At 37.5% G+C, this 24,096-nt stretch overlaps 1 protein-coding gene across 1 annotated transcript in view; it reads left to right on the forward strand.

Moving 5' to 3' along the window:
- LOC149167487 (Haloacid dehalogenase-like hydrolase (HAD) superfamily protein) overlaps positions 1 to 24,096 on the forward strand; it is a 413,892-nt gene that overhangs the window by 270,792 nt on the left and 119,004 nt on the right. The window contains exon 5 of the mRNA XM_089430500.1: positions 13,860 to 13,943. Within this exon, the coding sequence (XP_089286626.1) occupies positions 13,860 to 13,943 (84 nt within the window). The remainder of the gene's footprint in view (positions 1 to 13,859; positions 13,944 to 24,096) is intronic.

The raw sequence follows: 24,096 nt of genomic DNA on the forward strand, positions 1-24,096 counted from the left end.
ATATATATATATAGATAGATAGATATATTCCTAATTTCATGAGAACATGAGAAATACTTATCTAAAAAACTAATGGGCAACTAAGTCTAGGACAATGACTCTCCACCCAACCATAGACAACTGCATCCAAGTCTCACTTGTAGATGTCATCCTCAAGCCGAATTCCAGAGGTTGAGGTTCTTTTGCTCTAGGGATTAAACACATCCATCAGTTGAACCAAGTGTTAGAAAATCAGAAAGGCAGAAAGATGTTCTTCATATTGATAATTACTTGTGATATTCTTATGTTTTCTTATGTTCCTCTTTTAACTTTAGTTCATCAAGCAATTACCAAAACAATAGTACAAAGATCACATACACTAGATGTAGGCGGATAGCCAGGGAAAAACCCCTATCTAGGGGAAAACCCAGTCAACGACTCTTCCTTGATAACTTACGAGATAATCCAAGACTCTTGACCTAGACACAGACTTCCTCCACACCCAGTTAGCCCTTTCTTCCTTCTATAGATGGATCACAACTTTGACTTTGCAGTGACAATTGATAGCAACACCTTCGACCTAGCAGCAACAACTTCGAACTAGCAACAACAACTTCGACCTAGCAGAATTTTGACCTAGCAGTGAGCCCAACAAATACTTCGATCCAACGGTTAGCCCAACAAAACTTCGACCTAGCAACAACACTTTGTCCTTCTAGAAATAGCCTAGTAAATCCACGCGAGTGAGAGAGAGACAAACACAAAAACTTCGATCATCCTTCTTCCAACAAATATCCTCATCCTTCTGCAACTTTGCACTTTTTCCGCTCTTCTTCTTGGATATCGAATTTGAGTGAGAGAGTGTGCTCCAAATGACTTCGAATTGCTCCAATAAATATGCTTTCGGTGAGGTCGAATTACCTTGTTTGAGGCCAACTTGGTGTGGAGGTGAAAAATGACTTATTTGACTCAATAATAAATCTTTTTACATGATTCAAAAGCCCATGAAGGGTCTCTTTAAAATTTAAATGTACAGTGACTCTAATGATTCAAAATAAATCCTAGAAGTCCTCAATGGGGACTTTGACCTAAAACATGATGACCCAAGCATGAAACCCATGCTTTAATAAGTCATATTAATAATAATAAAGATTTCTTTTTCTTTCTTTTGATAAATACATTTCATTATGACTCAAATACAATTTATGAAGACCGAACCTAGTTACATTCTTCAACACTCCCTCTTAACTAGGGAGGTATTCATACTTACATATACAAGTACATGGAAGATCTCAAAACACATGAACCATGAAGAGTTTAGGCACTTACGGTGCCATAGACTAGATTCCTGACCAGGGCAATCTATCCGAGTGGGACTAAGATGGACTAAAGCTTTCAGCCAGTCTAGGTACCATCAGGCTTACTTGCTAACCATCAACCCAGGGATCTAGGTGCGTATCCAAGGTCAGAGCTCCAAGACCAATGCCACCCTCCCTACTACTTTGGGATCTAGACATCAACACATATGCCAACCAGATGTCCTCCCAGGCATTTTACACACTCAATGCCTCAACAAATCTCTCTAACCTCAAGAATGTTTTTCAAAAACTTTGAGAGATTTACCTGAATAGTCGTAATTGTTGATTTGGGGTAGCATCGAATGTGCTCTAGGCCTCAAATTTTGCAGGAAGGCTTGAGCACATGTATTCCAAAGAACCCAGAAAGTGTTTTGGGAAATTCCCCTCAGAGACAATTTTATTAAAATAATTAATATTTTTTAATGGGACCCTAAGTCTAAACTTAGGAAATTAAAAATATTAATGGGTATTAATCTAATTGTGGGTGTAACTTCTAGAAGAAGATGAGGATCAAGCTAAAATGATCTTAGCCATTGATTAGCTTTTAATTTGGGTCGTTGAATGTCAACAAGAAGATTATTTAAGGGAGCTTGAGGGTCATTTAGAAAACATACTGAGAGATTAAGAGATCGAGTTTCTGAAGTGAGAAGTTCTCAGGAGGAAATTTTGATCAGAGGAGATTTCTTGCAGAGAGAGGCAGTGAGTATCCGGAAGAAGGAAGTTTTCCTGGGCCGAAGAGTACGAGGCAGAGAGAGAGAAAAACGACGTCCAAAGAGAGGCAGACGCTGGCCCACACAGAGCTGATGCAGTGCAGTGCAGGCCTTAAAGGGAAATTGAATTCCTGCTGAGGAAATCGAGTTTCAGTAGCCGGGAGCCGGGGTGTGAGACAAGGAGGTAGAGATTCGGATTTTCTAGCCAGCAGAGGGTCCAGACAAGGGGCGGCGTGATACCCAGCAGGGGTGACGCAGGAACTACGTAGGAGTGACGTAGTTCTGCACAGAGGCTACACAGAGGGTACGCAGAGGCTCCAGTTCAGCGTGATCAGACTCAGATTCTCCTCGTGACATGGTGAGATCATTTCACCATTCATTTTGTTCAGTTTCTCTTTGTATCGAATTGCTAGTTGAGCATCCAAGAATTGTACTCAGATTTTCTCTTGCATGATAATAAAACCCTCAGATCTGCTGCATCGGTTTTCCCGCATTGGGTTTTTTCTGGGGACATTTGTCCAAAAATAACGGTGTCATTTGTGTTGTATTTTCTTTCTTTCTTAGTCTCTTGTTTCCACATAATATTTAATTAAGTGAAGGCTGCAGTGTATGTATTACGATATTTGCCGTAGGAAACTGCAAGTAGTTTGTTTAAAGGTATTTAACAAACAGGAGTAATATCATCAGTTGCTGCAGTAGGGATTCCAGTTGATGAATTTTCACATGGTATCAGAGCTGCAGGTGAAGCAAGAAGAGCAGAGCCGGTAGATCCAGCGCTGAGTAGAAAAGGGAAATTGAAAAGCTGCAGGAGGCAGCAGTTCGAAATCCCAAAGGGTTTGTGTAGTTCTTAGCTGGAGGGCTAAAATTTCGAGGCAGTCTCTCTCCGAGTGAGTCGACAAAGAGAAGGACTCCCAGTTCGAATTTTTGTTGGGCAGAGGGAGCAACACTGAAGCCTTAGCATGAGGAGAAGTTGGTGGGACATAAATTTTTTTGTAGGTAGTTGCTGGGCAGAAAATCGTTAGAAGAAAGAGGAGAAGCACGATTGAGGGAATTTATTCCTCAAAGAATTCCTAGCCAAGGAATTCGAATTCTCTAGAGCTGAGTAGCAGCAAAGCGGTAGCAGTTTTACTAGCTCCAGCAGGGAGTGCGTAGGCTAGCCCAACAGCAACACAGAGGAGAGAGGAGGTCATTCGACTTTCTATTTTTGGCAGAAATGGCAACCAGTGGCTTGAGGGATCAGGACAGGTTGGATGGAGCATCCAACTATGTCATCTGGAAGGCTAGAATGTCATTCCTTCTAGATGAGCATGCCTTCAATACATATGTCGACAACGTGGTGGCTGTCCCTGCAGATGCAGATCCATTGAAGAAGTACAGATTAGAAATGGCGAAGGCCAAGAGGATGATCCTTGATGGAGTAAAGGATCACGTGGTGTGTCATGTCGCTAGCAGAGGGACTGCTAAGGAGATGTGGGATGCCTGGCTACGTTATATCAGGGATCTTTTGAGCAACGGAAGATGTACATGGAGCAAAAGCTGAGATTTGCTCAGATGCAGAAGGGGGAGCATGTGGATCCATTCCTCACAAAACTGAAGGAAACCCGTGATGAGTTGTCTACTGCGGGGCATACACCTCATGATTTAGAGTTGGTTAGACTGGCCCTCAATTCTGTCTCAGATGAGTGGCAAGTCTTTGTCCAGAGTATCCTGGGTAGGGTGGCTTTGCCGAATTGGGATGAGATGTGGGCAACTCCCAAACAAGAGGAGCTGAGGAGAGACTTGGTCAAGTGCAAGGTTGACGGAAGCAACAACAGTGGGTTGAAGCCCAAGGAGGAGGAGGATAATGCAGCTCTCGCATTGAAGGGGCAGCGAAGACGTAAGAAGGACGTCTCGAAGATAAAGTGCTTCAGGTATGGTGAGATGGGTCACTATAGTACTCAGTGTCCTCTCAAGAAGAAGGACAAGGATGAGAAGCATGATCCGAACGCTGTGCCCGCGAAGATCAAAGAGGAGGAGTTCGCCATGACAGTCAAGATACCTCCAAAAGGGAGGTGGGCTGATTTGGAGCTGTAGTTCGAAAGAGCTACAAATGGGCAGGATCCTTGAGGATTCCACCTCATGGATCAATACCTTGCTACAAGAGCGCAGTTTTGTGGTAGCAGGATGGACTAGTGTTAGATGGTGTTGGGGAGACAGTTGCAGTGGCTAGGAACGCTAGAGACTGAACAACACAGAGCAGAGTTAGCGGCAGTGCATATGGCATAGAGCAGAGGTCAGCAACAGTGCAGTAGATTCAAAGGGTCAACGCAGAGACTAGCAGCAGTTAAGCTTCAACATTCACGTGGTATCATACTAAACACAGTTAGTTCAGTAATTTGGGATGTTTTTCCGTTGCTGATGGAGTAGCAGCAATAGTTTGCAGTGTAGTGGCAGTTGGCAGTGGTAGCGCTAGCAACAAGACAGATGCAACACTTGAGAGGGAGCTGTACTACAGATGCAGTGTTGACAATGGCAGGGTCAGCAGCAACGTAGTGGTTGGTGGACAGCATGTTTGATATCAACAGTGCAGAGGACGATGCTCCAGAGTTAGAGCAGTATGCAACAACGTATATTACTAGAGCACATTCCTCGCTAAGAGGGAGCGTTGATTTGGGGTAGCATCGGATGTGCTCTAGGCCTCAAATTTTGCAAGGAGGCTTGGGCGCATGTATTCCAAAGAACCTAGAAATCGTTTTGGGAAATTCCACCCAGAGGCAATTTTATTAAAATAATTAATATTTTTTAATGGGACCCTAAGTCTAAACTTAAGAAATTAAAAATATTAATGGGTATTAATCTTACTGTGGGTGTAACTTCTAGAAGAAGACGAGGATCAAGCTAAAATGATCTTAGCCATTGATTAGATTTTAATCTAGGCCGATGAATGTCAACGAGAAGATTATTTAAGGGAGCTGGAGGGTCATTTAGAAAAGACACGGAGAGATCAAGAGATTGAATTTCTGAAGTGAGAAGTTCTCATGAGGAAATTCTGATCAAGGAGATTTCCTGTAAAGAGGGGAAGTGAGTATTCAGAAAAAGGAAGTTTTCCTGGGCCGGAGAGTACGAGGCAGAGAGAGGGCAGAATGACATCTAGAGAGAGGCAGACGTTGGCCCATGTAGAGATGACGCAGTGGCAGCGCAGACCTTAGAGGGAAATCGAATTCCTACTGAGGAAATCGAGTTTTAGTAGCGGGGAGCCAGGGTGTGAGATCGGGAGGCAGAGATTCGGATTTTCCAGCGAACAAAGGGTCCAGAGAAGGGGCAGCCTGATACCCAGCAGGGGTGACGCAGGAACTACGTAGGAGTGACGCAGTTCTGCGCAGAGGGTCCAGTTCAACGTGATCAGACTCAGATTCTCCTAGTGACAGGGTGAGATCATTTCACCATTCATTTTGTCCAGTTTCTCTATGTATTAGATTGCTAGTTGAGCATCCAAGAATTGTACTCAGATTTTCTCCTGCATAATAATAAAACCCTCAGATCTGCTGCACCGGTTTTCCTGCATTGGGTTTTTCCGGGGACATTTGTCCAAAAATAACAGTGTCATTTGTGTTGTATTTTCTTTCTTGCTCAGTCTCTTGTTTCCGCATAATATTTAATTAAGTGAAGGCTGCAGTGTATGTATTACGATATTTTCTGTAGGAAACTGCAAGTAATTTGTTTAAAGGAATTTAAAAAATAGGAGTAATATCATCAGTTGCTGCAGTAGGGATTCCGGTTTAGGAATTTTCACAATAACCCCAACCTTTCAAATACTCATGAGTAAACACAAACCTTCAAGGTCTTCTGACATCTTGATGCTGCCTCACAATTCATCATAGTAGGACTTCGAGGCTTTCCCAAACAAATCTTGACAAAGGTTTCCTCAATCATTCAACTTCCTTTCCTACTTCACATGCAACAGCCAAAACCAACTTTCCTTCTTTCAACAACACCTCAATATGCACTATCCAATTTATTCTACAAGGTATCCATCATGACTATAATATGCCCTCCATCTCAACTCGGGAGATATACTCTTTATCCAGGCTCCCTCTTAACTTAGGGGGATCAACTTCTTTTCTATGACATCAAAGAATCTTTCATGTCTTCCATCCTTCTTGATCATCATCATTTATCATGCGTTATCAACCAAATCAACTTTACTTATGAACATCTTCACCGTCTTGAAGATTATGTACCTGGACAACTTAGATAGCAAGTACAACCAAATACATATAGAAGCAAGAAGTTAACTATATCAGAATCATACACTAATGGAAGCGTTAGAATTTAGACAACAAATACCTGAACTTACTTAGGTTTACAAACAAGAGACACATACTTTTATACTTCAAATTATTTTGCTTGGGTTAGGTTATAACCCCTAGATCACATTAATAACTCAATCAAGATATCGGTCTCATTATATCTAGGGCCTCAATATTTCTTCGAGAGATATGACATACTCTACTATAATATATTGCAAACCCTAGAAGCAATTTAAACAAGTACACTTACAATGCATCTAACAACTTTAGAATTCATATGTTAGACTTCTACTAGAATTTAATGCAAACCCTAGATTCCATACATGAGACACTAAGTCTTAGATGTCAACCAATCACAACACAATCAATATGACCAATCCTTTTGTAAATCTTAGATCTTATCATATCATCACATCATATCCTAGAACATCAAACTTCTACTAGGGCTTAGTTACAAACCCTAGAACTTATCAACAAATAGGTTAGCACAAATACATATCTAGGATAATCATGCACAAGCATATCATAACATCTATAGGACAAACCCAAGACGCAAATATTAATACATTTAAAGTCAGATATATAACAATCTAGATCAGACTAGGGTTTTGATCAGACAGACAAACATAGACCTAGGGATTCATTCCTAGGAGCTAACTCTCGATACATAAGGGTTTTACTTACAAAACCTAATTTACCAAAAATTCAAGGTCTCATAAAACATTACCATCCAATCCTAAAGGACTAGGGTTTCCATAACAATATGACATTACCATAAAAAACCCAAACACCAAATGAATAGTATTTTCTAGGTTTCATTAGTAACCCTAAGTAGACTAGGGTTTATCACATTAACATTGACATACCCTTAGGTTAGGGTTTTACAAGGAACCTATTAGGGTTCCACAAACATAATGATTAATGAGGGTAGATTCAATCTAATGATTAATCTCCCAAACAAGAATCTCTATGATTCAACAATCCTAGACATAACACTTGTTAGTAATGTAAAGCATATTTCTTGGAATGAATTACCTTTATCATGAAGAGAAACAAAACTTATATTCTAAGACATACCTTTGAGTTTAGACAAACCTTATAGGACATCAATTCCAATAGAACTTCTATGCTTTGTCTTGTGAGGTCTTCTCCATAGCCCTTGATCATAACAACAAACTTTTCCTAAACAAGGAAAATATAAAAGAAATATGATTAGCATCTAGTGTAAACATATCTAGATAAGAAAAGGAAAACCAAATATAAAAGATAATACATGGAGTAAGATACTTATCTTTGGAAAATGGTGAGGGCTCCCTCTTAATCCAATCTCGAGGGATACCTAAAACTTTAACAAAACAATTCAACAATGTTTTTCCAAAGAATGTTAAACCTATAAGTTCTAGAAATCAAAATACAAAACAAATCAAAAACTTGGAGTAGAAGGATAGAGTCCCTAAGAATCCCTAGCAAATAAATCTTTGACTTCAGATTCTTCCTTCTTGTTCTTCTTTGGAGGTCCTTCATCAACAATATTTGCATATTCCCTTTCTCTCTTCTTGTATCTTGGATTCTCAGGACAATCACTTTTGTAGTGACCCATCTTGTGACAATTGTAGCATTCGATTTTGGATATGTCTATCTTCCTTCTAGGCCCTTTAGTCTTCTTGAATGATCCTTTGTTCTTGTGATGAGCGGAGTAGGCATTTGAAACTTTTTCTTCTTCATTCTCTTTGTTGCTTACTAGAGAAATCCTGACTTCTTCCTGACTGCAAGCATTCCATAGTTGTTCAAATGTAGGAGTCTCCTTCCAGCTGTTGAGACTTGATGAGAAGGCACTCCATGATGTTGGTAAACCTAGAAGTGCAGTGATTACAAGTTCCTTCTCTGGTACTATCTCATCAATTGCTTGGAGTTCATCTCTTAATCTGGCTATTCTCACAAAGAAAGATGCCACAGTGTCTTCCTTTGTCATCTTTATAGATCTTAGTTCATTTTTAAGGCTTGCTATTTGACCAAGATTCTTGATAGTGAATAATTTTGATAAAGCCTCATACATCTCTTGAGCAGAGTCTATGTTAGATATATAGGGGATGAGGTTATCTTTTATTCCATCCACCATTAGTGTCATGGCCAATATTCTGTTTTCCTTGAATTTTGCCTTTTCTGCATCACTTGACTCATTAGTAGGCTTCTTTAACTTTCCTTTGACTAGATCCAAAACTTTATTTCTTTCAAGGATGAGGTCTATCCTCTTCTTCCAAGCCCTGTAGTTAGATGCTCCTTCTAGTTTGTTTTCACCCTTCATTGAGTTAGACATTGTCCTTGAAGATGATAGACTTGGCTTCTTATATGTTCCTTTTGAAGACCCTTATTCAAAGCTTCTTAGAACTCCTTACTCTTCAATAGATCTTTGAGCTGCCTTTTTCCCTTCTTCACCTTAGCTCTGATACCATGTTAGAAAATCAGAAAGGCAGAAATATTTTCTTTATATTGATAATTACTTGTGATATTCTTATGTTTTCTTATGTTCCTCTTTTAACTTTAGTTCATCAAGCAATTACCAAAACAATAGCACAAAGATCATAGACACCAGATGTAGGCGGACAGCCAGGGCAAAACCCCTATCTAGGGGAAAACCCAGTCAACAACTCTTCCTTAATAACTTCACGAGATAATCCAAGATTCTTGACCTAGACACAAACTTCCTCCACACTAAGTCAACTCTTTCTTCATTTTGTAGATGATAACAACTTCGACTTTGCAGTAACAACTGGTAGCAACACCTTCGACCTAGCAGCAACAACTTCGACCCAACAATTAGCCCAACAAAACTTCGACCTAGCAGCAACACTTCGTCCTTCCAACAAATAACCCAGTAAATCCACACGAGTGAGAGAGAGACAAACCCAAAAACTTCGATCATCCTTCTTCCAACAAGTCTCCTCCTATTGCAACTTCACACTTTTTCTGCTCTTCTTCTTTGATATCGAATTTGAGTGAGAGAGTGTGCTCCAAATGAATTTGAACTGCTCCAATATATATGTTTCTGCTGAGATCGAATTACCTTGTTTGAGGCTGACTTGGTGTGGAGGTGACAAATGACTTATTTGACTCAATAATAAATCTTTTTACATGATTCAAAAACCCAAGAAGGGTCTCTTTAAATGGACAATGACTCTAATGACTCAGAATAAATCCTAGAAGTCCTTAATGGGGACTTTGACCTAAAACATGATGACCCAAGCATGAAACCCATGCTTTAATAAGTCATATTAATAATAATAAAATTTTATTTTTCTTTTTTTTGATAAATACATTTCATTGTGACTCAAATAAAATTTATGAAGACCGAACCTAGTTACATTCTTCTACACCAAGGACTCTAGGGATTCATCCACATTCACCCACCAATTGAGTTGAAATCAACAAAATGCACAAGGATTCTAGAGACTAGTGGTCTCCACCCTTCAAAACACAATATTGTGGTTCCACCCAAATTAGGGATTCCAGAACTCATAATAAAATCAAGATACAACAAGGAAACATCCATCAATCCTCTAGGAATTTCTAGGACTAAAGACTGCACCCCAACCCTTAGGGATTTCCTGAGAAACACCATCTCCACCCTCCTGGCCAACAAGGACTCGAGAGGCAATTAATTCCTCACTTGGTGATTTCTTCCTGCTCCCTTGCCAACTAGAACCTCATTCATTTTGCTGTTCATCCTTCTCTTGGCATTCGATTTCTCTCTTTTCTGTTGCTGTCTGCACTGCCTTCTTTTCCAGCTTCTCCTTCTTTTTCAGATTTCCCTTCTTTTCTCTTGTTATTCGAATTTCTCCCCCAGCAATTCGACTTCCTCCTTTGCTGCGCTGCCCCCTGACTCTTCAAATTCCTTGCTAAGCTGCCTTATTTCCAGCAATTCGATTTTGCTCTTTCTCTTGCCTCCTGTTGGCAATAACTCCTGCCAACAAGATCTTGTTAACCAATGCAAATTTTCCAGTTGTCAAGTTGTTCCCCAAGTTGTTTAAATGCAGTTTTTGTTTGTTTAATGCAGTGAGTGACCAACACTGTTGAAATTTCTAAGTTTGACACATCATAAATCCCTACTGGATTGTCTGGTTTATTATCTCCTACTTGTTCTTTCCATTAACAAGTTATTTATAAATATAAATACTGAAATAAACACAAATGCAGCCTTAACTCATATACAAATCAACAATTGAAATAACTTAAACAAACACACAAGGGACACAGTTATTTTTGGACAATCGTCCCCGGAAAAACCCAATTTGTGCAACAGATATGATGGTTTTATTATCATGCAGTTTTCTGAATACAACTAGGGTGCCAGAAATGGCTCACCCTTCAGAGAATTTCCTTGGCAGAAGTACCTCTCCTCGGAGACAGATATTCTGGCTGATCAACAACCGGATGATTGATCCCACAGCAACTTCGACAGTTCCTTAGCTAGACAGCAAAAGCTAATCCAAGCTTCTCTCTGGAACTGCGTCACCCTCTTCTTCTCTGCGTCTGCCTCTCAGCTCCCAGTCTGCCCCACAAAAGTTCCTCAGCGCTGCCTCTTCAACCCAGCGTCAGCTCTGCTAGCCTCTGCTGCTTCTGCGTCAGCCTCTTCGCCCTATGCGTTAGCCTCTTGGCCCTCTACGTCACCTGCACTGGCCTCCTCAACCTCTACATTAGTCCTCGCTGCATCCGCGTTAGCCTTCCAAGGCTCTACGCTCTCTCTGGCACTTTCTCTACCTCTCTGATATGTATTCTTGACCTTCTGCCGAACTGCCCCTCGCTGCAACAGATCAATAACTCGATCTCTCAGCAAACCCTGCCCCAGAAAATCGAATTCTTGATCAACTTGGTGTGTCTCCAATTGACTCGCAAGCCTCCTCTTATACTTTTCCTGTTGACGATTCAACGGCCGAGATTAAGTCCCTAATCAATGACTAAGATTATATTTGGTTTGATCCTCGTCATTTAGAACTTTTTCACCCTTCTTATATTAATACACATTAATATTTTAATTTTCCTAAGTTTAGACTTAAGGTCGCATTAAAAATATTAATTATTTTAATATCTCTCCATCCAGGTGGAATTTCCCCAAACGATTTCTGAGTCTTGGAGATTTCATGTGCCTTAGCCTCTCCACCAATTTTCATGGTTAGAGCACATCCGATGCTACCACAAATCAACAAACACATCTTTTCAGCTGGCAACCTTCCATTCTTCATTTTAAATTTCCTGTAACTTAATATAATTTCCAGCAATCAATCACCCCATCCCTCTGGAATCCGTGTCCCATTACTCAGCCCATTTTTTTTATTAAAAATGTTTACATTGCATACATAAATGTAAATTAATTGGGGATATCAAAAAGTGTTTAATGTACAACTTCAAAATTCAGTCTCAAGGCACCAAAAAGACCAAAAAATGGCATTAAACCCCCACTACAGAAAAAATAACAGCCTCCTCATTTAAAAAAATCAAAATTTCACTACATTATTTGCAATGAAAAATGACAATAAGAGGGTGCATCAGAAAGTTAAAAACAAAAATGAAGATTTTTGTCCAAATATGGAGAAAACCCTTGCATTGGTTCATGGGCATGAAAATCATAGCTAATGATAAAAACAAAGAAGGAAAATGTTGGTAGGAAAAGAGGCAAGCAAGCATAAGCCTAAATCTATAAAAAAATCCTTAACATAGGGGTTTTAAGAACATACCTGTAAATGAAAGAAATGAAGTTTGTCTGATTGATCGTGAATCTTTGATTCACAATTGTTTTTTGATTGGTGATCATAATAATTGTTTGATCCTCAATTCCTCGAAAATCACCACAAGACCAAGACCAACAAAAACTAAATGACATAAAAAATCCTAAAAAATGTTTTTGAAAGTCGCAAACCCGTGTGCCCACCAATATTTTCCCGCAATTTTGGTGATGTTTTCAAAATATCGTGTTTTTTTCAGAAGGGCAAAAATCATGATATTTTGGGCGCTATTTTTCATGAGCCAGAAAATATCGCAAAATTTCGGTGATATTTTCCACACTGGTCCACAGGCTTGAGAGTGGTCTATTAAGGTCAATCTAACACCTTCTAACTTTCCCACCCCTAGATCTATGATCTAGAGTGCTTTGGCACTATTTGGGTGGCCAATTTAAAGGGAATTGGTTGCTGTCCCTACATTTTATGCATATTTTACGATCTGCATGTTGGACATTGGATAAACCAACGCTCTCAGTGTGTTTCACGACATGTGCTTAACTGCCTCTCGTGGATCCATTAACTCTGGCGATGCATCCGTTTACTAACACCTGCGGGTTTTGGTGTAACAACAACCGTGATTCCAACAAGTGGTATCAAAGCCAAAGGTCTCGAGTGTAAATCACACCCGGTTTGTGCTGGAGGGAAGATTGTTGGACATTGGATAAACCAATGCTCCCCGTGTGTTTCACGACATATGCTTAACCGCCTCTCATGGATCCATTAACTCTGGTGATGCATCCGTTTACTAACACCTATGGGTTTTGGTGTAACGACAATCGTGATTCCAACACTGCAGCCATAGAGAAGCAAACAAATTAACACTAGAACCCCTCTAACTAGTCATTCAATTGAAGAAATAACTTTAGATCTGGTTAGGATATTTTTTGTACTCTCTGTTTGACTACTTACATGCTATATCTTGTCTTTTTGACTGTGTCATCTTGTTGGTTTGAGTTTCTGCTGCAGATTTACAGACAAAAAATCAGTAGGACAACCTATAATTAACTCCTCTTCCTTTGACCCCAAGAAGGCACCGGTCTTCACTTGGTTGGTTGAGGTATTAATTGAGCATCATCCCTTGGCCTTGTCGGAGGAAGTTGGGCTTAAAGAATGGGGGTTTGGGCTGAGGTGACAGTGGGCCTTTACCCTGTGTGTGCTAATCTTAGCAGATTGTACGGACCATTGCAACTCTGCTAATCTAATTGGTAACAATACCAAAATGTCATCTTGAAAATCCTGCTGTGTAATGATAATCACAAATTTACTCGTACAATATGAGGGGTATCAGTCTCTACCTACAAGGGATTTGCTTGGAGCAATCCCCATGCACATAGTTATGCATAGCCTTTCATCTGTTATCATTAACTTCGAATAAAAACAAACCATCACATCCCCAGAGACTAGTTTTACATAGGGTTCCTACATGCTTCCTTTTTCATATAGTGTTCTGCATTTAGTTGGATTTTTCTTTCTCTATTTCATTTTCTAGTTTTCAACACCTTCCCTTGTGTTTATATGTACATGTAATTCTTTTACAGTTCCATTAACCATTTATGGTTATTCCTGGATGCTAATAAAGTTTAAGTTAATTTCTTTTCTTCCATCTTATAGCTTATTTGGGTGTGAGGAATTCCTTATCTATCACGACTTAACTTGCAGAAAAGTTGTTTAAAAAAATTCCAACTATTTTTCCAGATATAACATAGGTGTACCTTTTCATGATAATGTTTTTTCTTTATTTTACAGGGAGACGGGAGGCCTTTCTGGAAACACATAGTTGTACAAGCAACAGGTTGTGCCAGCAATGATTATTTCGAGGAATTATACAATGTAATGGAGGATCCTTTCTCTTTTATGCTTTGATTTTTCATATTTCTTGGTAAATTGCCATTACCATATATTTTTGTTACTATAAAAATATATATTTTGCATATGCATTATTTTTAAATGTAGCATTTTTTGCTTTAGGCCCATAGAAACAAATCAAATATATCAATGCTCCTAGAAAAAGAGATCTTTTATTCAATCAGATGCAAATGATAGGTTATTCTCAGATGATCATTTTCCGTCTTCATTTAAGGGAGAGGTCCCTTTTTGTGGAAAATTGCGTTGTTTCTTGGCTTTGTATCTTCTGTTTGAGCTCTTGGACTGTCACTCGTCAATGTGTTTTCTTTCCAGAATATTACGTTTCAGTGAACTAGAACACGTTTTACATTTAAAACAGAAATCTGTGTTTTTAACTGGATATTTCTTGATGTTTCGACCCCACAGTTGGGATCATTCTCAAGAGACAGAGGATGTCTTTGTCTCATTGTGCAATTCCTTATCCTATTTGAAAGGGAGGAGTAAATTCCTGGTTAGGATCATGACTGTATAAAAGCACTTCTTGGAGATGCAAAGCTTGTATTTCATCTTTTTGCCAGGGGTATCTTATATTTTTAAAGATAACATTTGACCTTAAAAAAGTGAAAAAGTGACCAATGGTGGAGAACTTTTGATCACCTGTAACTCCTTACTATAAGCTACAAGATATAACTTAAGGTTATTATGTGGTGCATAAAGTAGCCTTAATTTTTATTTTTCGAAATCCAAATTAAATTTTAAAGGTTCCTTTTGTTAAAGAAAGGGGAAGGAAAAGGGATCTTAACGTTAAAAGAAAGCCTTATAACAGTACACCACCCATACAAAAGATTTAGCAAATTAAAAATAAGATTACACCACCACACAAAAGAATTAGCAGAATTAAAAATAAGACAAAAACCAAGGCTTTTTAAAAAATCAGATATAAAGGGGTATTAAAAACCTAGCTGTGGGGAATCTTTGCCCACTCTTCATGTTCCTGCTCCTGAAACTCGCTTGGAGTGTAGGATTATTCAGAAGTAATTCCCTGTACTACCATAATGGGTCCCAAGACTCCTGGAGTGATTCCTGTTGCTACTAGACCATGAGATAAGAAATTAGAAATTGCCCATGGTGAGAGGCTTAAGAATGCTTAATAGATATTATAATTATTTGTCCTTTTCAGTTTAGAATCTAGATCCAAGAACTTAGTGTTATTTGTCTTTATTTTTATAAACATTATATGGTAGTAGAAGTTTGAACTTTTGATTGCATATTACAATTCTTTGGTCATGATGCGTATTTCATTACATGGTCGATGTTATTTCTCACAATTTGTTACTGACAATTGTTATCTGTTGAAAATTGAAACTGGAAGCTTCTTGTCATTGCGCCGAGAGGCACTCCACAACCTAGTATGGGGGAGATGTGTAGGCATAATGTAAGATTGTATGTCAACATTTTTTAAATGTAGGCTCTATTTTAATCAAGTTGTTTAATTTTTTAATTTTATCTTTCAATTTTATTTAGTTTTTTTCTCTATTAATATAATTAATTTTTTAAGTTTTACTTAAAATTATTCTTTCTATTTTATCTTAAAAAATTATTATAACTTTCTTAATAAATATTAATAAATAATTATATTATATTTTTTTAGTTATTTAACATTATATTTAATAACCCAATCTCCCTTTATCTCCCTTTTAAATAATAGTATTTAATAACCCAAGGCTTCCCTCTAAATAATAATATTATTAAATAATGTAGATTTAATCACTTAGTCTCCTCCTCAATAATAATATTATTAATTATTTGCCTTGTGCTTCAGTTAATCTTAATTTTAAAGATTTTTTGTTTGTTTAATATTTAAATATTATTTGTCTTTCAAGTATTTTATTTCTTTGCCTTTCTACTTTCCATTTACGTGCAAAAAATATTATAAAATAATGAATAATTAGGATTTGTTGGAGATAAAATAGTTTTCATCCCTTTTTTTGTCTTTCCTTTTCAATCTCCATATGCTCTTACAAAAAGCTTCACACTTACTAAAGCTTCATAAAAAATGTCCAGGTTTCTTCTTTAATAATATTATTATTAATTTCATTTTTTATAATTTAAAAAATATATTATTATTATCTAAAAAAATGATTAAAAATATATTATTTAAAAAGATACAAAACAAAAATTCAAAAAGATAAAATATGTATATCTCTTTTATTATTTTAATCAAACTTTTCTAAGAATAAAGAATCTAGGTCCCTTACCCTTTATCCTTTAAAACTAGGTTATCATTTTTAGTATGTTCTAATCAAAGTTCACCTTATTATTTGGTCTTACAAAAACTTTAACTGATTTCTTTAATAATGAATACAATTTCTATTTAAAATTTTTGAAAATTCAAATACAATTTAAATTTAAAATATTTAACTATAATAATTATGTATTATTTTTTTAACTTTATAAAATATAATTAATAAATAATAAATTTAAAAAATGAGATATTAAATATTATTAGTAATTTTAATTTTAATTTATAAAATTTAGATATAATATTAACCATCATCATCAACATATTTAGTTAACTACCACATTTGTTTTATTCAATTATAAAATCATTTTCTATTAAAAGAAAAAGTACATCAATTTTATTAAAGTCAAACTACATAAATTGTTAACAAAAACGTAACATCGTGTGCATGTATTAATGTATTTCTGAACATGTTAGTTTGTTGGTCACGTATAATTTATAAATTATATTGCAAGTTAAACGACATTCAAAGTATGTTTAAAATGATTTTTTTGCAGCACGTGGATATATGACAATATATTTCAAAAAATGAAATAATAGCCAGGTTTTAATTAACCATCTTAGATCCATCTTAACTCTGGATCTACCAAGTGCCTTGAGGTATAAAATCCCTTGAGATGCAAGCTTCTTTTAGAGTGAAGAGATTTGATCTCTCTTGGAACCTGGTAGATCCAGAGTTAAGATGGATCCATGCTGGTGGTTAATAATTTGATGGAAATGCTATAACTGCTAGAATTTTCACTGTGTACTAAATGGTAGATGCTTTAATGATTATCATTATTCCATTACAAAGATCGATGTTTTGATATTTTTTGTAACTAATTCACCATTTTGCATGCTTTTTTAAATATATTTGCATAAAACATATAAAAATATATAGTCTTTAAAAAAATTCTTGTAACACTTCACTCTCGAAGTTTATTGGAAATTGGCATTGTTACCCATCCATACACGTGGGCAACCCTAGGAGAATTTTTTTCTTCTATGATGCAAATTTCCAGCCAACAACAACACTTGCTCTTCATGTTAGAGATGTTGATCAACATTCTTTAGAACCCTTTGATGCCTCTTGCTCCCATAATGCTCAAGTCATTCTCTTGATGCTTATCTAATTATGGTGGTTCAACGCACATGAGATACATTAGTCATTCTTTCATCTGAAATGTTTTCATTTAATGTATTGGGGCATTTAATTAAGGATCATGGGTTGAAGTTGGAAAACAAATCATGATGCTTGGAAGTTATACTTGTTGCTTTATTTCATCTTGGTGGTTATCTTCTCCTTTTAATAAAGTGTGACCACATTGGGGCTTTTCTTTCTTTCTCTAAGAGGGGCACGAATAAAAGGCCTAGATTGAAATAGCGTGACCATATCCTTCCATGCTTAACACCTTCATAATGAAGAAAGAAAGAAAGAAATGAAGAACATGTGCCAAATGATAAATGCCAAAAAATGGCAAGGGATGAATTATAATAAAAAACGAAGTTAGCTTGATCTCTACCCGCTCATGTGAGGCCATCAACCTAATTTCATGCTTATCATGATCTATCAAAATAAAAGGGACTTAAAGAACAAACCAACTCCTATTAGCAATGAACTGCCCATCCAAAAGGGGATTTAAATAAAATCAATAAAAGATTGTTAAACAAACTAATCAAAGCAAAGTAAAAGGATAATTGAGCGGTGGAAAGAGTGGTGCCAAGGAAAGGGTAACTCAAGTAATGCAAGTGCTCCTTACACGAAGGTGCTCATGGATGAAGGTCTTGTGTAACCTAGTATATGAATATGGCACCACATATGAAGTCCACTCCATGACCATTTCACATCACGCTCACCTATTGATTGAAAGGTTGGCCTAGGAACTATTCCTCCCCATGGAGGTTGGAAGCAGTGTTGATAATATCGTTCTTGGCAAAATATCGGTGAGGGTTCCGAAAACATCTTTTCGGCAATATCGACGAAAGCATAAAAAAATATCGACAAACATAAAAGATGCATAATATATACATTTTTTTTCCAGATTTTTAAACATATAAAGCAACAACAACATGAAATAAACACATTGGCACTTAAATATGAAGAAAGCACTGATAAATATATGAAGTAGTGGATGTCAAATAAAAATGATACATCAAAGGCGATACCAAATCTTGTTGATCCCTGATAATTGTCCAATCAAGGACTCAAATGTGGAGAACTAATACAAAATAATATCGCATATATAGAAGTATCTCATCATCATGAGTTATATGTAGCAAAACAAACAAAACTAGCAGCTAGCTATCTGAGATTAGTGCCCCTCCCCCTTTTACAGGAAAACAGATGCGTTGTTTTCTCTATTCGCTTCACTCATAGTCAGAGATTGTAATGCACATACACCAAGTCATTGAGTCGTGAGAACTCCAACTTGTAAGAGTGTCATAAAAAAATTAATGAGTCTTGACACTTGAGGGTCGTAAATTAGTAAATTACAATAAATTTAATTGCTTAGTTGAAGGTTGAAGCTCAAAGTTATAACCTGTTGTGCTTCTTTGAGTGTATTTTCTCAAATACACTCCAATTGTGCTCACACCCTGAAGAGCTACAGGTTTAACTCAGGATTTTGATGGCCAATTTATGCAAATTTGGTGCCCTTGCACCATAGCTTCGCCACCAAACATCTACAACAAAATAAAGAAAACTTAAAATTTAAAAACTTAAAACATAATTAAATTTTCAAATAAAACATAATTGAATTTAAAAAATCTAGAATTATAAATTAGTAAATTGAAAATTCTAATGAGTCATGACTTGTCACTTACGTCGCATGAAGTGGGTCCTCTCATGAATAACATCTTCAAATCCAAATAGGCCATCGCCATCCTGATACCTCTGTATCTTGCAATTGATTTTGCTGTGAAGCTCGAGATCAGGTATCATCCCATGAATACAGGTATGGAGCCCTTCCATCACCTCACCATCAAAATCAAAGCCGCGTTTGTATGAAAATGTCGAGTTGAGGAACAATGTTGTTGGATGAATGGGTCAATTAAGCATCCCTGTCCACTGACTGTCAATCGCATCCCATAACATCATTTGTCTATTAAACCCAACAAAATCCTTGTCTACATATTAAGCACAAATGGTCTCCTTGGCCCTATCCATGGGCTTGTTGTCGCTCACATTGTACATGAGAATGCGACAACACTCAGGGCAGGGGTTGTCACTCTAATCCTGGCCCTCTCCATTTAAGTTGTCTCCCTACAACAAGCTAAGGGGGTTAGTCCCTAGGAATGAGATAATGAATTTGGGAGACACAACTGAATGACCTAACATCTTGGCAAAGATGATTGACAAGTTTAATTATTTAGCACAACTTGATTAGATTTATGGATTTTTTAAGTATGAGACCAGTGCCTTAGCAGTCAAATTACTTGCATAATATGAATTATGATACCAAGTTTTTTCCTCTCAAGAGAAGAGAGGTTTTGGCCCTGGCAGAGAGCCAACATCTTGTGTTCTTGTTTTATGTTTTGATAGCAGTTAGATGAAGCACACACACATGCATTAATAAGCAAAGAAGAAGATTAAGCTAACAAGAAAAGTAAAAAGACTTCACAAATTGTTATCTAGTCCCGAAGAATCACTCTACACCTAATTGCCCTAGATTCTTCAACATGGTATCAGAGCTAAGGTGACACATCAAGGAAAGGGAAACGCAAGAACACTCATCAAGGAAAGACATCTACAAGGTTGAAGCATCAGGCCAAATCTACTCATAGCAAGAAGAAGAGCCTTACATAAAGGCACCTACAAAGAAGAGCAGATTGAAGTAGGACCTACATCAAACTACAAGTCATCAAGCAAATCAAGCAAATCCACAACATCTCAAAATAAATCAAGTAAGTATATGTCTCCTCCTGAATATACATCAATGTCTTTTTGCAAGGAAAGCAACAAATTGGTAGGTACCAATAACTTTCTTGCATGGAAGAAGAGGACTGATTTATTTCTTAAAGAGAATGAACTCCTAGAACATGTCAAAGGGAATATCACTATCCCTGCTAAGGAACAAACTCAAGCCTTAGCTAAGTACAATAAGGATGAGACAAGAGCTCAAAGGATTCTAATAGAATCAATCAAAGATTCTCTCATTCCTTATGTCTCCAAATTTGAAACATCAAAAGAAATTTATGATAAGCTAGTACAACTATTCTCGGTATCCACAACTGGAGAAGTAATATCTCTAAGGAATGAATTGTACAAGATGAAGATAACAAAGGAAGGAATAGCTCCCTACTTCATGAAAATCTCTGAAATGAGAGATCAACTTCAAGAGCTTGGGGAAGTCATGTCTGATAGAGAGATGACAACTGTAGTACTCAATGCTCTACTTGAGGATTGGGGCAACTTCACATCAAGCATATATGCCAAGAAGGAAGCAACCACACTCAGTGAAATGTGGTCTCTCTACAGGATAGAGGAAACCATACTTAAAGCAAAGGAAGATGTGGGATCAAAGGAGCAAGCATTTGCTACCATGGCCAAGAGAAAGGAAAAATTTGGCAAATTTGGTCCACGAGGAACAAACAACAAAGACATGTCCAAAATCCAATGTTTTGGATGCCAAGAATATGGACACTATAAAAGTAATTGTCCTAAGCTTAAGAAGGACAACAACAACAAAAGAAAGAGGGAAGAAGCTCACATGACTCAAGAGATGAAAGAAGAAGAAAAGAAGCAAAAGAAGGAAGATCCTCCAGATCTCTACTATGACTAGGTCAAACTCTTTACTTCAAGTCTTCTTTCAAAGTTTTGAGTAGGATAGGAGCATGTAGGAATAAAATAAAATTGCATGGCTAGAAACATCTTCTAGAATCTAGAAGCATGAAGTACATAGAGTTCTAGATACTCATGAAGATGTAGCATTTATAATGAGAATAAAAATGCATGGGTAGAAATATCTTCTAGAATATAGGAGCATGGTAGATATAGCTCAAGATATTCATATAGAAGGAGCATACCTAGTATAGGACCTCATCCATGATGAAAGAAAAATTGATCATGATCAAGAATCTTAGAAGACCTCCATCATCAAAAGAAAAGGAACATTTGCAAGGCAAGGGTCTTTAAGATCCTATGATGGAATCTTCAAAAGAAGGTTCATAAACCAAAGCAGATGTCTCATTGGGAATCCCATTCATGGGATTCAAGAAAAGGATGATATGCAGGCAAGCTAAGATGAAGCAAGAAGGGCCACACCAAGAAGCTAAGATGATCAAAGGAGAATCAAGATGAGGTATGTATGCATTAAAGTTTAGTCATGTTATCATTTGTATATTATTGAGTCATGGGAATAGTTCTATAACATGATCAAGTATGAAAGAATCTCTTTCACCAAGAACATGCTCGAAGGCATGTACTACAATGCAATGAAGGTCAACAAAGAATATGCTCACATAAGGAGTATAAGATTGCTGACTATGAAGCAAGAAGAAATGTTGACTAGTCCAGGAATCAAGCAATGAAGAAATTCTCTCACAAGAAGCATAAGATGGTTGACCTATCTATTTAAGAAGAAGCGAATGAAGAAAGAGATCAAGCATGTGAAGAACACCATGATCACCGAGAATCACTATCTGAAAAGATACTCTGAAGATATCTCCCGAAAGAAGGCAGGACAACTCTGACAAAGGAAGGAAGGACCCTTGACACCTATGAAGGCCTTGGAGATATGAAAGATGCAGATAACTGATTCTACTCTACAAAGATGTCGTGATGAAGAAGCCATCCAACAAAAGAAAAAGCAATGTTGAAGCAATATCAGGATGAAGTCATGATGGGCTACTAGGTCGAAGCATGTAAACAAGCAAGTACAACGAAGCATCCATGAGAAGAGTATTCCAAAGCATGGACAGATGACAAAGGAGTAGCCAGATGACAAGAAAACCTGATGTATGGCAAGAAAGACACTTTCCACGAAGGAAGCAATGACATGAAAAACTAGGAAGGAAAGTGATCAATGGATGGTGCCCTACCTAGAAGAAGTTCGAACAAAGACTTCATGACATCAAGCAAGAAAGGAGATCAAGCAGCTGAAGGACCCATGAAGAAGAAGTTGTTGATGAATGAAAGAGTCCCTAGTTAAGAGGGAGCTCTGACAAGTCCCTAATCAAGAGGGAGTTTTGGATCACCCCTGATTACAAAGGAGTGACATTTGTGTTTTTCCATCTCATGGGTCATGCACTAGACTAGGACTAACAACCGTAAGTCTAGATGAAGGCCATGAATGGAAATATAGACACAAGATAGACACAACATTCTTGTCTTCACTTGGGAAGAAAGAATGGGAGGATTGGGTAATCATCTGGCATCCGATACTCTTTGAGGATGTGTAGGGCATCCAAGACAAGAGTAGGCAAGAGGACCGATATTCTTTGAGGGCTGGGAACCCAAGATAAGAATAGTCCTAGAAGGTCATACTCAAAGAACACCTGGGTGGGTATGTACCTTGAGAGACAATGATGAAGGTGTTAGTCAAGGCCTTGCACTGTGACAATGCTGATGGATATGATGCTATAACAGATGGATTGCAAATCCGGTTTCTCTTATGTGAATTCTTCAGAAATTGATAATAGCCAAACATCTTGTAATATTGTATGAATACCTCCCTAGTTAAGAGGGAGTGTTGAAGGAAATGTAACTAGGTTCAGTCTTCATAAATGTACTTTTGATATTTGTACTTATTCAAGAAAAGAAATATTATTTTTATAATATATGTCAATGAGTTTCTTGCTCATTGAAATAGGTCTAGCACATGTTAAGTGCTATAGGTAAGTCAAATAGTCAAAAGGAATGTTGGAGGCCTTAAGGGCATGTTACACCATGTATTAGGGTCAAGAGAATACCTCCAAGCAAATTCAAGTCCCCTCTTATGTAAAGGCACCATCAAAGAAGCTCATTCAAGCATGTTACACCACCAAAGAAGCCATCCAAAACAAGCATAACAAGTCGGCCTAAAAGGAGGGACAATCCTCTATATATAGAGGCTGTCCACTCCACTAAAGCGCACTCACTAACCTCTGAAATCAGCGAGCAAGAGAAGTCGTGAAAAGAAGGAAAGAAGACGAGTATAAGGAGCCTCTAGTGTAGTGAAGAAGGAGAAGACAAGACCAATGTTTAAGGGGTTGTTCTAAGGGTCAAACATAGTCACACGTGCAAGGAAAAGAGGCTTCTCTGCGGTCATAACAGCAACAACTTATCAGTCCTATATCTATCACTGTTTGGGCTAGAAACTAAGGCATATAAGGCCTCACTCTAGAGCGAAGAAGAGACTCTCACAAGCGAAGGAGAAAGGAGTCACAATCTAAGGGAAACCTCCAACACGTGCGAAAAGCTAGGGCTGTAATGATGTCACATCAAGTCTGCTACCTCACATGAAGAAGAAGCTCGGTTGGTTAAGAGAAGGAAGGCATCATCTTATGTGAAAAGTTTCACTAAGGATCAAGGAGAAATATCTCTTCTAGAACTAAGCATAAGAAGGTCTATCACCAGTTGCCGAAAGAAGTAGGAGAACGAAGTGCCGAAAGAAGGAGGACGAAGTGTCGGGAAACAAAGTGCAGGAAGAAGGAAGGATTTGACTTGTGCTTGGAGGATATTCTAGTCAAGGGTCTAGGGTTTGACATTGATCAAGACAAAAGATTCAATAAGAGAAAACTTACCAAAGGGTTTTCCTCTCAAGAGAAGAGAGGTTTTGGCCGTGGCAGAGAGCCAACATCTTGCATTCTTGTTTTATGTTTTGATAATAGTTTGATGAAGCAAACACATGCATTAATAAGAAAAGAAGAAGATTAAGC

Source organism: Pinus tabuliformis, chromosome 5_1, assembly GCF_031772625.1.
Source record: "Pinus tabuliformis cultivar Carrire ecotype Pingquan chromosome 5_1, CPIR1, whole genome shotgun sequence".
In the NCBI taxonomy this organism is placed as follows: Eukaryota; Viridiplantae; Streptophyta; class Pinopsida; order Pinales; family Pinaceae; genus Pinus; species Pinus tabuliformis.